We start from the raw sequence: 13,395 nt of genomic DNA on the forward strand, positions 1-13,395 counted from the left end.
GTGGACAGTTTAATTTAGGGAGCAAAAAGAATATGCTCTTACATTTTTTTCAGTCTTGTGCTTGTGTGTTTACAATCATTTCTAAGCATAATTTAAAGTGAATAATTGTGTTACTCTTTGTTCCTTAGGATTTAGACCATTCTCCATATTCAAAAGTTTTCAGCATTCTTTGCTGCCTTGGCATCGTGTTGTGTCTTGTCACATCAATAGCAGTGGAGTGGACTGGCTTGAAAGTCACCAAAAAACTGCATTCTTCTTTACTAAATAAAATTATTTTGGCTCCAATGAGGTATTTCTCTGATTATACTACTATTTTGTCTTCTTAACTTTAAGACAGTGTCCTAAGTGTAGTTTTTATTAAGAAGTGACTGTGCATTGTATGTTTTTTAAGATATCGATAAAGATATTGAAAAATCACCAGGTGTGAAATTTCTGAGTGGTTTTTGAAAACAATACCCGGGCAGCTTGAGTTCCTAGATATGAGTCAAATGCCTCTCCTGCCCATCTGTGACTTCAGAGATTTACTTCCTTGCATGTTTAATTTCTCTTTGCTGTTTTTAATTAGGGAGAAAACACAATTATTGATCAATATGTTGTACAGATAATTCACAGCATGCTTCATCATCTTAATCACTGGAAATATTTACTGTCAGGCAGTGATTGTGCAAGTCTAGGAAAGGTAATGAGCTTAGACAAGTGTCATTACAGACTTCATTAGAGTACACTGGGATGTACTTTTTTCTAGCAAAGGCCTTCTTTGTCCTCCATAAGTTTTTTTTTCCTATGCATGAAAGAAAAAATGTAATTTGATATAACTTCATGAAAAAACCTTATTTTTAAGCTAGCTGTATCTGACACAGAAACCGTGGAGAAATCACATACATGGAAAACATCAGATGTTTTTTTAGATTTTTTTTTCCCCAGGATAAAATTGAACTTCATGTGAGTTATGGAAGAGCTAAAAGTTGCAAAGCAGTAATGTAGTTTGCACTTTGCATATCCAAATGTCTTTTAATATATTATTTCATCAGTTGTTGTTCTTGTCACAATTTTCTGTTCCCAGAAAGATGCAAGGCTTGGTAATTTAAATTTTTTAAATTTTTTCATGGAGTGTCCTTAAATTAAAATCTGRTTTTCTCAAGTGTAATCATGTGATTTCCATGGCTTAGGCAGTAGAGGGAGCTGAGGACATGCCTGCAGCTCTAGGGTTCTAAGTGGTTGTAGGTTCATGCTTGTGGTTGTCCATGGAAGAAATTCCCATTTAATTGGAAAGCCACAGTTACTGAGGAAGATGACAAATTGTACTGTGGCTGGCAATTTGTTTGCTTGTTTCTGTGATATAGTACTTGGCTTAGGTAAGACAAAACAATAAAGTGAATCAATTCTAATATCAGTAAACTTTGCCATTCCTTGTTCCATTTTAGGTTTTTTGAAACAACACCTCTGGGAAGCATATTGAACAGATTTTCAGCTGACTGCAATACAATTGACCAGGTGCTGATTGAATATTTTCAAGCTCTCAAGTTATCCTATCTTAATCTGAAAAAGTAGAGTTTCATTTATTACAGACTTATCTAGATGAAGCTTACAGATGAACTGTAATTTTAACTATATCAATTTGCATAATGATTTTCTCAGTTCCAAATGAATTCCTCATCTTAAATGCATATTGAACAAACATTTATTTTGCTAAGATGTATAGAAAAGGGAAGCAAAATTAGATCAAGAGTGTAATCCCCAAATTAAAAAGTATCTACTTGTTTTGTAAGTGGGTAAACAGACATTCATTTGAACAAGGGAAATGAGAAAAAGGCAAATGCTATTGCCCAGAATAGAAATGACTGAAATTCAAATTACTGTTATTTACCCCAGACTGCACTGCCAGTTCATAGAATTTATGCAGATGCTGAAATCATCTGTTGTATCCCATATGTAATCCTSTGACTTGAGAGGAGGATGGAGCAATGAGGATCATACTGCACAAAGTGGACATGAAGCAGCCCCACAGAAATCCCCTCAGATGTCCCCAAAACCCAGCAGTAAATTCAAGACCAAACCTGTATAATTAGTGCTTCAAATCCTCAAAAATTTTATTCCTTGTGTAACTGGGAGAAAGGAAAATGAAGTAATGTTTTAAACTTAGCACATAGTGGAAGATTCTGTGTGCTTTTTCTCCTCTGTACAGCACATTCCAGCCACCCTGGAGTGCCTGAGCCGTTCCACCTTGCTGTGTGTGTCTGCCCTGGCTGTGATCTCGTACGTCACGCCCATGTTCCTCATTGCCCTGGTTCCCCTGGCAATCATGTGCTACTTCATCCAGAAGTACTTCCGAGTGGCATCCCGGTAAGAGCACAGCCCGGCCTCATTCTGGCAATGGAAATAKCTCCTGCAGTGCAGGGCAGCTTCATGTTTGAGTTTGGTCCTGTCAAGGCTGTGGCACTGTCTGAAAGTGGGGCAAATCCACTGTAGTGGAAATGTGTCATTTTACACAAGAACCTTTGTCAGCAGCTCCCCAAGCAGYGCTGGGAGGCATGAGTAGGGCTGTAGGTGATCAAAGGTTTTTGCAGTTCACAGGAGACAGTAAAACCAACTGGATTCAGTCTTCCCCAAGGGCATGTCTGAGAAAATGTGGTGACAGGACAGGGAAACTGAAATCTGCCTGGCATGGGGGAGGTGAAAATATGTAAGGACATGGAGAGGCTGCAGGATGCAGTATAACCATGGTGGTACTGCTGACCATTAAGGATCCAGCGTGCACGAGCCTCCTTTCCTATTCTGGGTGCCTTCTAGTTTTTAACAAGATGAAACATTTCAGCTGTATCTGAGACCTTTCTCCTTCTGAGGTGATAGAGCTTCCCCCTTGTGAAATGTTTGCAGTAATGCAAGAATCTGCATATCTCCTCATGTATCCACAAATTGCCAGGGAGTCTGCAGCCAATTTACTTAGTGCTGCAAGAAATTGAGACTAAATAGATTTCACCCTACATGTGCTTTTAMTGATATGATGACTAAATATGACATTGAGAAGTGCAACCTAATGACRAGTGCAGACTCTCACTTACTGAGTGTATGAGATACCATTGGCTCAGTGAGAAGTTGTGCTGTTATCTGGGGGTGCATTTTGTCTTCTTCTTAACTTGATCTCTTATTTGCAGCATTCCATTAAATTTATTTTCACTGCAGAGACAGAATGGTGTTTAAATCAATAAAAGATTGAGCACAAAAAATAGGAGTATAGGAGAAAGGAGGGAAGGCAGTAAAGGAAACCAACCCATTCAGAACTCCAGCTAGTTAAATGTTAAAAGAAGAGTCCTCCTGGGGAATTATTCCCTGCAGCACTGTTTTGCAATCTGTCTGAACCTTATGTATATGACTATTGTGATGTTATTCATTTTTACTCCCTGGGCTTGGTTCAGGAGAATAACTGCAYAACAAAACAGGCTCTTTTTTATAATTGAAAATGAAATTCTTTTCATAACCCTCTCCAGGGACCTGCAGCAGCTGGATGACAGCACTCAGCTACCKTTACTCTCCCATTTTTCAGAGACTGTTGAAGGTCTTACCACCATCCGRGCCTTCAGGTATAGTGGTTTTTTAAGCAACATAGACATTCAAARGTGAGGTATTGTTATTTCTTATACTGTTCCACCTGGAAAATCCAGAGTCCCCAAAACATGGGTAAAGGGGAACTCCAACCATTGAAGAATTTTAAGCTTTTTGTATGTAAAGGAGTCACTGTGAAAACACAAGGTCATGTGGATCATCTGCCCTGTGGTTGCTGTCCAGACACTTGCATGCAGCCTGAGAAAAGAACTTGAGGGCAAATGTGATTTAAGAAGCTGAATTAGCCTGCAATTACAACAATGTGTGGTGTGGCAGACGATGGGCTTGGACAGTTTCCATGGCAGAACTGATCTGCTCCAGCTCGGTACAGACTAATCTGTTTTGATGTCCTGGTGAAATAAATTGTGCATGCTGGTGACTTCAGAGGGTACAGTAGCACCCTCTGTCATTTTTGAGATCACTAGCTGTAAATGTGGGTGTTCACGCTGATTTTGGGAATACACAAGCTGGAGACAAAGTGTTTCCTTGCCTATTTTGGTTTGTTTTTCCATCCACATAAGCTCCCAGGACAGCATCCCAGGAATACCTGATAACATGCCTGGGCTGTGTATCTGTGTTAGAAAACTGGCAGTCATGCTGATACCTCAGAGGTACCAATAAAACCACTGCTGAGCTTACCAGCTGCTTTCCCTGCACTAGGGCTATTCTTATCTTTTCCCAGTTGACTCAAACACAGTCAGCTTTTCCACTAAAWTCTCATCTAAATGATGTCTACACATTTTGTCAGTTCTTTACTACTGTTACCCTTCTATACTTGAAACAGTAGTGTTTAATTATTCCTCCTAGCCTATAATTGTGATTTTATCACAAAAGTAATGCACAAAGTTAACCTAAACTGTTTTAAATAGGTTATAAATAGCTTAATGAAAGAACAACCGATTTAAGAGGTTGTTTCTTTTGGACTGAAGGTAGCTTACCCAAGAGTGCTAGAACACCATAATGTTTTCCATTATTAATTACTGCTATTGAATATTTAATTCATCAAGTTCCAGCAGTGTTCTATAGTTTAAAGTTATGTCTACATTCAGTTTTCTGGAAAATCAATTTCCTTTTTCATTTCTGTTTTTCTCATCCATATATTCTTCTACTTGCTCAAGAGGATCTTTGAAGCATTATGGCTCTATATTTTCACGTGTTGATGCAGAAAGTAATATTCAGTGCCATCTAGCTAATATTTTCAGTCTGTCAGAGCATTCTCTCTTGATTCTTCCTGTCACTTTGGAATGAATTCCTCTGTCAGAGAATTGTTAGGTGCCTCCTTTTTCTTAAATCCTGCAGTCAGTGATGTGTCTCTGACCCAGCCAGCCGTGTGTGCTCAGTAAGTTCTGTGTTCCATCTGCCAGCCTTCTGCATCAGCTGCTAACCCAGTTATTTTTAGGACTCTGTAGCTTTTTAGCTGCCTAACATATTAGCAGGAGTGGAGTTTTGACTTGCTAGTGTGAGCATCCCTAAAAATAACACTGATTCAGGAATCCRTTCTGTTAGGAGGTGCCAGTTGTTCCTGAAGCGTCCTTTCCCTTGGTTACTCTCCGTCCTGCATTTACTCAAAATGCATATGGAAAGAAATGTGCAAAAAATCTGAGGGAGATCAGAAAGASAGCTGCTGCTGCTGTACCTACAGATGCACCTTCAGCAGATGCCCTGACCTGATTTATAGTTTATTTTGATACTTCAGATAGCATTAGTGTTAAACAACCAACAAAATGTAGATGTGAAGGCTTCTGTGCAGACTGGTCTGTATTCTGAGAGGCCTGGTAATCTGGGGGCACTTTCTGAAGAGAAATTCTGGTATTTTTGCACCACCCCAGCAACCATGATAACTTTGCATCCCTGTTCCACGTGCATATGCATGAGTGACTCATGATGCATACCTCACATTCTCTGAGGGGTATCTGCATCATGCAATTCCTCATGGTATAGAGATATGAAAGTTACGTGAGACTGRATTGGTTCCAGAAGCAGCACAGTCACATCTGTATGGAGGGCTGCAGGGGACAGTGAGCCTGAGGAAAGGAAGGGCTCCCTGGTGCTGACATGGTGACACTAATGCCTGCTTTCAGAAAGAACCATTGTGCTGTGCAAACACACCAGCATGCTCACAGCCAGCCCAGATCCTGGGCTGTATCCCAGGCAGTGTGACCAGCAGGGCAGGGAGGGGATTCTGCCCTTCTGTTCTGGTGAGAACCCCACCTGCAGTGCTGCATCAGCTCTGAGGTCCTACAGAAAGGGCACGGACATGTTGGAGTGAGTCCAGAGGAGGCRCCAATTAGAGAGGAAAGGCTGAGAGAGTTGGGTTTGTTCAGCCTGGAAAAGAGAAGGTTTCAGGGTGACCTAATTGTGGCCTTCCAGTCYCTGAAGAGAGCCCTTGAGAAAGATGAGAGAGATTATTTACAAGGGTAGTGGTGATAGGACAAGGGGAACGGCTTCAGACTGAAAGAGAATAGATTTAGGTTAGATATTAGGAAAAAACCCTTTGCTGTGGGGGTAGTGAGGCKCTGGCACAGGTTGCCCAGAGARGCYGTGGATGTCCCATCCCTGGAAGTGTCCAAGGCCAGGTTGGATGGGGCTCTGAGCAGCCTGTTCTGGTGACAGATRTCACTGCCCATGGCAGGGGGTTGGAATGAGGTGATCTTTAAGGTCCCTTCAAACCCAAGCCTTTCTTTGCTTGGATTGCACACAGCAGAGATGTCTCTTACATCTTAGCGCATGGCTAAGTTGTGGACAGCCAAATTATTTCTTTTCTTCAAAATCTTWAATTTTTCATGTAAAGTCATTATTTTACTGTTCTCAGAAGAAGGATTATGATACTCTGCAGTGAACAAATTTGGAAGCACAAGGAGGGTGCTGATATAAGAAAAATTTTATTTTTCTGAGACCCCAGAGCCTGACTCCTTTTTTTTCCTTCCCTCTTGCTTTCCTGCTTTCTTCCTTTCTTTCGTTCTTTCTTTTTTGTTTATCATTTCTAGGTATGAAGCCAAATTCCGACAAAAACTTCTTGAATACACAGATTCCAACAACATTGCCTCCCTTTTCCTCACAGCTGCCAATCGCTGGCTGGAAGTTCGCATGGCAAGTAGATAATTATTGTCCTTGTGCATATATCAGGAATTTCTGACTTTGTTCCAAGTCATCTGATGAGGCATCCAACAGTTTTYCAGCCTCAAAGCCCTCTGTGTCTCTCTGGCTGAAATGAGCATATACCCAGCCCCTCCTGGACACTGAATGGAGTATGAATTTTCCCCATAGCCTGCAGCTGTTTTCCTGAGACAGGAATAGTTYTTGTGGGTCACATTGGCWCSTCTGTGTGAAGAGTGATCAGAGCTYGTKGAGCKGTGCTGCCAGCCAGGATGCTGTTGTGGGACCATGTCAGTGTCAGGAGGCCTCAGCCTTGTGGGTCCCTTGGAATGTTTCAATGTCTTGGAAGGTCCCCTGATGAACAGAAGGATGTAGATAAATTTGTGTCTGGTTTTGGGTCATCTRAAGTAGACCAGAGATATTCAGTAGCCTGTTTTCTGCTTAGTAAAGTGGCCTGGCATGAGAAATGGTTTATTGAAAATAATTCCCTAAGAAGCAAATCAARGAATTTTATGTTGTGGAATGTTACATCAGATTTTTAGATAGATATAGAACCTTTGTTCTGGTTACATGGGTGTCTTTTAAACGTTCTAAATGTATGTTAATCATCTTTCATGTTACACTCCATAGCTCCATTTTGGAGACTCCTTTTTAACTGAGTTTTACTACCTTAGTTCAGGTATTGGGTATGATTTCAATAAAATGTTATTACCCTTTTATGTGTTCAGGCCTAGACCACCTGAAGTCCCCAATTCTGATCAATGCCATTATCACTAAACAGCTCAGACACAGACAAAAGACAGTTTCCCTCCCACAGAGTTTGTTTTCTAGTCTGTTACACAATTTTACTCAAAGAATTGTCTGTGGGAGATGGAATCACCAATGATTTAAATTAAAGATGCAAAAGCCATGATGGGTGAACACAGTCCAACTAACAGGTACGTGTTGTGCAAGGAAGGCTTATTGGAGCAAATATGGGTGGTAGGAGCCCAGCAGCAGSAGCAGAGCCTGTGGGCAGTTGATCATCAGCCACAGAGATGGGATAGCTCCTATCCCAGGTGTAACATCAGCTGCATTCAGCCACCTCCATTACATGCTCAAGATGCCTGTGTTGACTTCCCCAGCGCAGCCCCACTAAAAACAAAAAGAATGGGTTCCTAGGCAGGGTCTTTATGGAATTTTATTGGGTTTTCTGCCTGTATTTCCAACAGTGCCATGGGTTTGTTATTTGGTATGCAAAGTTATGAGAACGTTTTCATCCTTTGTAGACTTATAATGATGGAGCTTATTCATATTCCTTCAGGAGTACATTGGAGCATGTGTGGTACTCATAGCAGCTGTCACTTCTATTACCAGTTGCCTGTATAATAAACTCACATCAGGACTTGTAGGCTTGGGACTAACCTATGCTCTTATGGTAAGAATCTCAGGAYCCTTTTTGTCTTTCCCAAACATTTTTTTGTAATTCTTCAGGACACAAAGATGAACAGGAAGATTGAAGGTGTCTGTACATCTATAGTGGGTACTGTAATGTCACTGAAACCATGTGTTTACTTCAGTTCACATTTGATGGCTGACATATTTGAGTGTATGCTTCCTTCAGCTTTGAGATCAAATCTCATTGAGGTGTTAGTTCAAATATGTCACCAAAACATGTACAAGTTGCATCATAATTTTTTATATTGTCTTGCATTGTGAAGAATACATTTTCAGTGCATCAGTTGTAATTATGCCCTGGTACATCATTCTAGATTGTCCAGACTTAAGTTACTAAAATTATGTCTTTTCACCTGTCTTTATTGTTCTCCCACCCTCTTTTCAGTTAGTGTAGGTCAGATCCCCATAATAAAAAATATCTGTACTGCAGTTAGGAAATTTAACCTTTTGTCATTGTTGCTCTTCTGTTGGTGTTGTACCATCCAGTTTGTTCACAACTTCCACTTACTGAGGCATTCCTGTTTAGGAATATAAACTGCATGCTGGTCAAATGATGCAAGTTACTAAAAATCTGGGATTCAGTCATGTATTTGCTTTACATCAGGTGTCTAACTATTTGAATTGGATGGTTCGTAACCTGGCTGACATGGAGATCCAGCTGGGGGCAGTGAAAAGAATCAATGGCCTTCTCAAAACAGAAGCTGAAAATTACGAAGGGCTCCTTTGTAAGTGCAGTTTTGTGCAGCATGCAGAAAGAGCTTACTGAAATTTTAATGRTTTTGCAGTGTATTGCCATGAAAAATGTAGTAAATCACCTAATGAACCAATTGATTTATTATAAGAGGGTTGATTTTGGGGTTTTTTCCTCTCTCTGCTCCTGGTACAGCTTCCTCACAGATTCCCCAGAACTGGCCAGACAGAGGAGAGATCCAAATCCAGAACCTCTGTGTCCGATATGACAGCAACTTAAAGCCAGTGCTAAAGCATGTCAATGCCCACATCTCACCAGGACAAAAGGTAAAGAATTGTACTGGCTCTCAGAAGCTCTTTAGACTAGCACACCACATAAATCAGAGTGAATAAAACATATCACAGAATGTTTTGGTGACTGAATTACAGATATTTTTTTTTTTTTCTCTTAAAGAACATTGTGCACTGGAAAAGAGTTTGGGGGATTCTTAGCTTGGTGTATTAGGCAGACACCAACCCCCAGTATCCCTGTTCCCTCCTGTCAGTGCCAAAAGAAGTGGCAGTGAGCCCTTACTGTGCTAGACCTTCTTTTCATCTTATCACATGGCTCTCTTGCCTTTATTCCCATCATTGCCACTCTGCTATGTTCCTGTTATAGGAGTGGCCTTGATTTATCCTGAAATGCTCAGACCCTTAAAAGACAAAAAGCAAACRCAGTGATTCTCTAATGGGCTGTTGAGTTTGACTGATTTCTGAGGAGGAGAGGRTGAACATGTGAATCAGAGCAGCTCATCTGAAGTGTCAAGTACAGGTGTTACCCATTTCCAGTGTTTCCATTGCCTGATGTTCATCTGCTCTCTGTGTCACAGATTGGGATCTGCGGCCGAACAGGCAGTGGAAAATCCTCCTTCTCTCTTGCATTTTTCAGAATGGTTGACACTTTTGAGGGTAAGATAACACTTTTGTGTGTCAGTCAAGCTTAGCTCCTAAGGATTCTTTGATAATCTTTTCCTTAACAGCAGCAGCTCTGAATGTGCAGGACACACTCTCTGGCCCTGTTTAAATCTGATATAATCTGTCCCCTAACAGCTGTGCCATTCATAAACCAGCTCAATAAAAATTCTACTTGATAGGAGCAAAAGTCCAAGACTRACAGGCGACAGCCTTTTGTGCTGTTAAATCACTGCAGTAGGAGCAAAGCATAAAAGGGCAAAGTTTTCAAGTTTGTAAGGAAGGTTTGTGCTCAAGGCACAGATGGGATCCACCAGGTCCAGAAGACTCAGCAATTGGGGATTGCAGCTTGGCCTGCTGCCCTGGAATTTCCTGCCATATTTCCTGCTCTGAGTGCCRTGTCCATGTGCCTCATGGAGTGTCTCTCAAAGAGATGTCAGYCTGTTTCCCAGCACATCACCCCAGAGCCCCTATGCAGAGCCAGAYAGTTGTACTCGGAGATAAAATTTCATAGTGCTCAACAGTAATTTGACTTTCTGAAATGCTTGTTGCCCCTGGTAATTAATCCCTAATTTAAGTAATGTCTGACCTTGTTGTTTGATAGATGTACACATTGGTCAAGCAGATAAATAGTGTGTCTAATCATTCACAAGATACTCAGCTACACTCCGTGTGCTTTCCAGCTGAGCCTAGTCTCATGAAAGGTGTGCTTGCTTTTAAGTCACAGCATGTTTCTGTAGTGAAGAAGGGGGTATGTGATACAAGGCCTGTTCTTGCTGAACTGCATTTCAGCCTGGAAGTGAGCCATGTCTTTGGCAGCAGCTGTGTGGCACAATAAACACTCTGTCCACTTTGTTTTGAATAGGGAGGATTATCATTGATGGTATAGACATCGCTAAGCTCCCCTTACAGACGCTGAGATCCAGGCTGTCCATCATTCTGCAAGACCCGATTTTATTCAGTGGAACAATCCGGTAAGTATTAAGCACAGCAATAAATAAAAAACATGTAATTGCTTATATGTCATACAGTATAAATGTCATGTTATAATTGTAGTATATAATGGCTTTTGTACCAAGCTGTTTGATTCCAGTCTCCTCAGCTGGAATAGKGAGGATCCCTGCCTTCTGTCTGTGCTTTTAGCTCGCCCCTGCCAGACTGCCCTTTCCCAATGCCTGAGTCTGGACAGGACTGTTGGCAGAAGCCATACCATGCCTGGGAAGTAGGGAAAGCCACTATTTATTCCTCCAGGATCCAGTCATCAGTTTAGCTCACTGATCTCATAACCATAACCACCCAGCATTTCTTGAATCCCCCTTTTTTCCTACATCTGAGAAGATGTTGCAGTAGAAAGAGTGGCAAAAAGTTACAGTTTGCAGGAAATGCCCTTCCCTATATCCATGGYATTTACCTTGGGAAGGGACAGTACAATCCTCAGTGCACAGTTACATCACCTGCAGTTTTCATTTCTACATAAGTCATTGGAGTTCACAGAAAATCATATAGGCTTCTGTGGTTTGCAGCACATGCCTGAAGAGAGATGATTCATTCACATCAGAGGATGATTTGAGTGTATTCCTTTCTTTTAATAATTAACCTATTAAAAATGTATTTAGGCCAGCATCGATCTTTCACAACTCCTACAGCAGGAGTAAAACATAAAAATAGTGTTATGCACCACTGAATCTTTTTATTGTCATTCTAGATGCTCATGTAATATGATAYGAGACTCACATTTGTTGCTGTCACTTCTGGGCCACAGCAAACTAAAATAATGTTCRTCTCTTCATAAATCCAAGATTTTCTCAGTTGCAGTGAAGACTTGAATTTCATGATGTGGTWTAGATTATTCTGTTTACATTCTATAGTGAAGAAGAACAAAGAGACATTGTATTTAAAATGAAAGAGGGTATAATTCTGGCCTTTGTTAAAATTGAATGTTGACTTAAATGGAGTATAGTCTCAGCTTTTTTTTAGTAAAACATGAGAATTTCTTTAGTTTACCCAAAACAAAATAAATTCTAAAACCATAAAAACATCCGCAAAACAAGAAATATTTCCCTTTCTGCTCAACTGAGTCAGATTTTCTTCTTAATCACATATGCCAATGTTATTGGCATAAACATTGACTGAGTGATTTACACCAATGATAGATAAGATCAGGCCCAGCTCTTCGGTATGTGATTCTGATTATCTGCAGGTTTGTTTTTAAGCACACTAAAAGAAGCAATCCATTGCAGCAGTKTCTGTTGACTGATGTTCTCCAATTACCGCCGATGTAGGTTTAACTTGGACCCTGAGAAGAAGTGCACTGACAGCATGCTCTGGGAAGCACTGGAAATAGCACAGCTCAAGCACGTGGTGAAGGCACTACCTGGGGGCCTAGGTAATGACACTTCTTTTTGAGAMTATTGTTTCTAGCATTCACAATATTCTTGCTTCACACTTATTAAAAAGGTATTTGATGAATAAAGACCTTTTTAAGCTTATGGAAGGTGACAAGAAGTGTTCCCTTGCCTGCAGGCAAAGGTCCTRTATCTGCAGAACTCCTTTACCAACTGCACCTGTGGGGCAGAAACGTCCTTCTTTTCAAATCAATGCTAAAATTACTTTATTTCAGTATGTCTTTGTTACAAAACACTGAGGTTTACAGGTCTTGTAAATTGAAATAAAGTGTCAAAAAGTCAGGTGTTATCCAGAACACATTCTTTTGGTTTTTCCAGTAGCCATGTCCAGGGAGGAAGGTTTCTAAAGCTTCAAGGTGTGAATAATTTGGCCATGCAGGGAAAAAAACAAAACAAAAAAAACCCACACCAAACTCCTAAAAAAACCAAACAAAAACCACCAATAACCCCCCTTAAAAGGTAAGTTGCACAGCCTTAGGGTAAAGAAATCATGGGTGATGCTTTGACTGGGGTGCAGTGTCTTAGACTGCGTGTGTTTCAGAGAAACTCACTCTTGAACATCCTTAGCTACTTTGATGTCTAACAGATACAGAGAGTACAAAAGTGCTGCTTATTTTGGACACTGGAAAAGAGGAGTGTTGGACACAAAAATGTTTCACCAACAGCTGTGAGCCCAGGAAATACTACTTTATGCTGAAAGTGAGACATTGTTTTCCAAGCATATGCTCTGTTCTGATCTGACCTTCTCATACCCACTTCCCCCCATAAATATTTCTTTTCCTGTATCAYTTCCAGATGCAATAGTCACAGAAGGGGGTGAAAACTTCAGCCAGGGCCAAAGGCAGCTCTTCTGCCTGGCGAGGGCTTTTGTGAGGAAGACAAGCATCTTCATCATGGATGAAGCCACAGCATCTATTGACATGGCAACAGTGAGTTTGAAGTGCTTCTGATTTCTTTTCCTTGAGGGGGTGGCAACTGATAYGTGAAGAGAAAGGTGGAAAGCAATTCTGTCTATTCCATAATATGCCTACACCATCTTTAGTGCACACATATTTACAAGCCCAGGTAGTTGTGAGYCATTGCTAACAAATCTAAAGAGCTTTTAAACCATTTTACGAAGAGTTTAATAGCTATTCCAGAATGGATTGCATTATGAAAATGAAGCATGGTATTTTAATTGGCAGCTGTTGATTCTAAAGTGTACAAAGCTTGG

At 40.7% G+C, this 13,395-nt stretch overlaps 1 protein-coding gene across 1 annotated transcript in view; it reads left to right on the forward strand.

The window, feature by feature from the left end:
* The window catches only part of ABCC8 (ATP binding cassette subfamily C member 8), a 70,875-nt gene that overhangs the window by 54,530 nt on the left and 2,950 nt on the right, over positions 1-13,395 (forward strand). The window contains exons 26-37 of the mRNA XM_057369281.1: positions 129-289; positions 1,425-1,494; positions 2,186-2,343; positions 3,489-3,581; positions 6,591-6,693; positions 8,003-8,116; positions 8,741-8,861; positions 9,023-9,153; positions 9,696-9,774; positions 10,643-10,751; positions 12,060-12,163; positions 12,978-13,111. Coding sequence (XP_057225264.1) covers positions 129-289; positions 1,425-1,494; positions 2,186-2,343; positions 3,489-3,581; positions 6,591-6,693; positions 8,003-8,116; positions 8,741-8,861; positions 9,023-9,153; positions 9,696-9,774; positions 10,643-10,751; positions 12,060-12,163; positions 12,978-13,111 — 1,377 coding nt within the window. The remainder of the gene's footprint in view (positions 1-128; positions 290-1,424; positions 1,495-2,185; positions 2,344-3,488; positions 3,582-6,590; positions 6,694-8,002; positions 8,117-8,740; positions 8,862-9,022; positions 9,154-9,695; positions 9,775-10,642; positions 10,752-12,059; positions 12,164-12,977; positions 13,112-13,395) is intronic.

Source organism: Malurus melanocephalus, unplaced genomic scaffold (genome assembly GCF_030028575.1).
Source record: "Malurus melanocephalus ecotype Western Australia unplaced genomic scaffold, MMel_1.1 scaffold_106, whole genome shotgun sequence".
In the NCBI taxonomy this organism is placed as follows: domain Eukaryota; kingdom Metazoa; phylum Chordata; class Aves; order Passeriformes; family Maluridae; genus Malurus; species Malurus melanocephalus.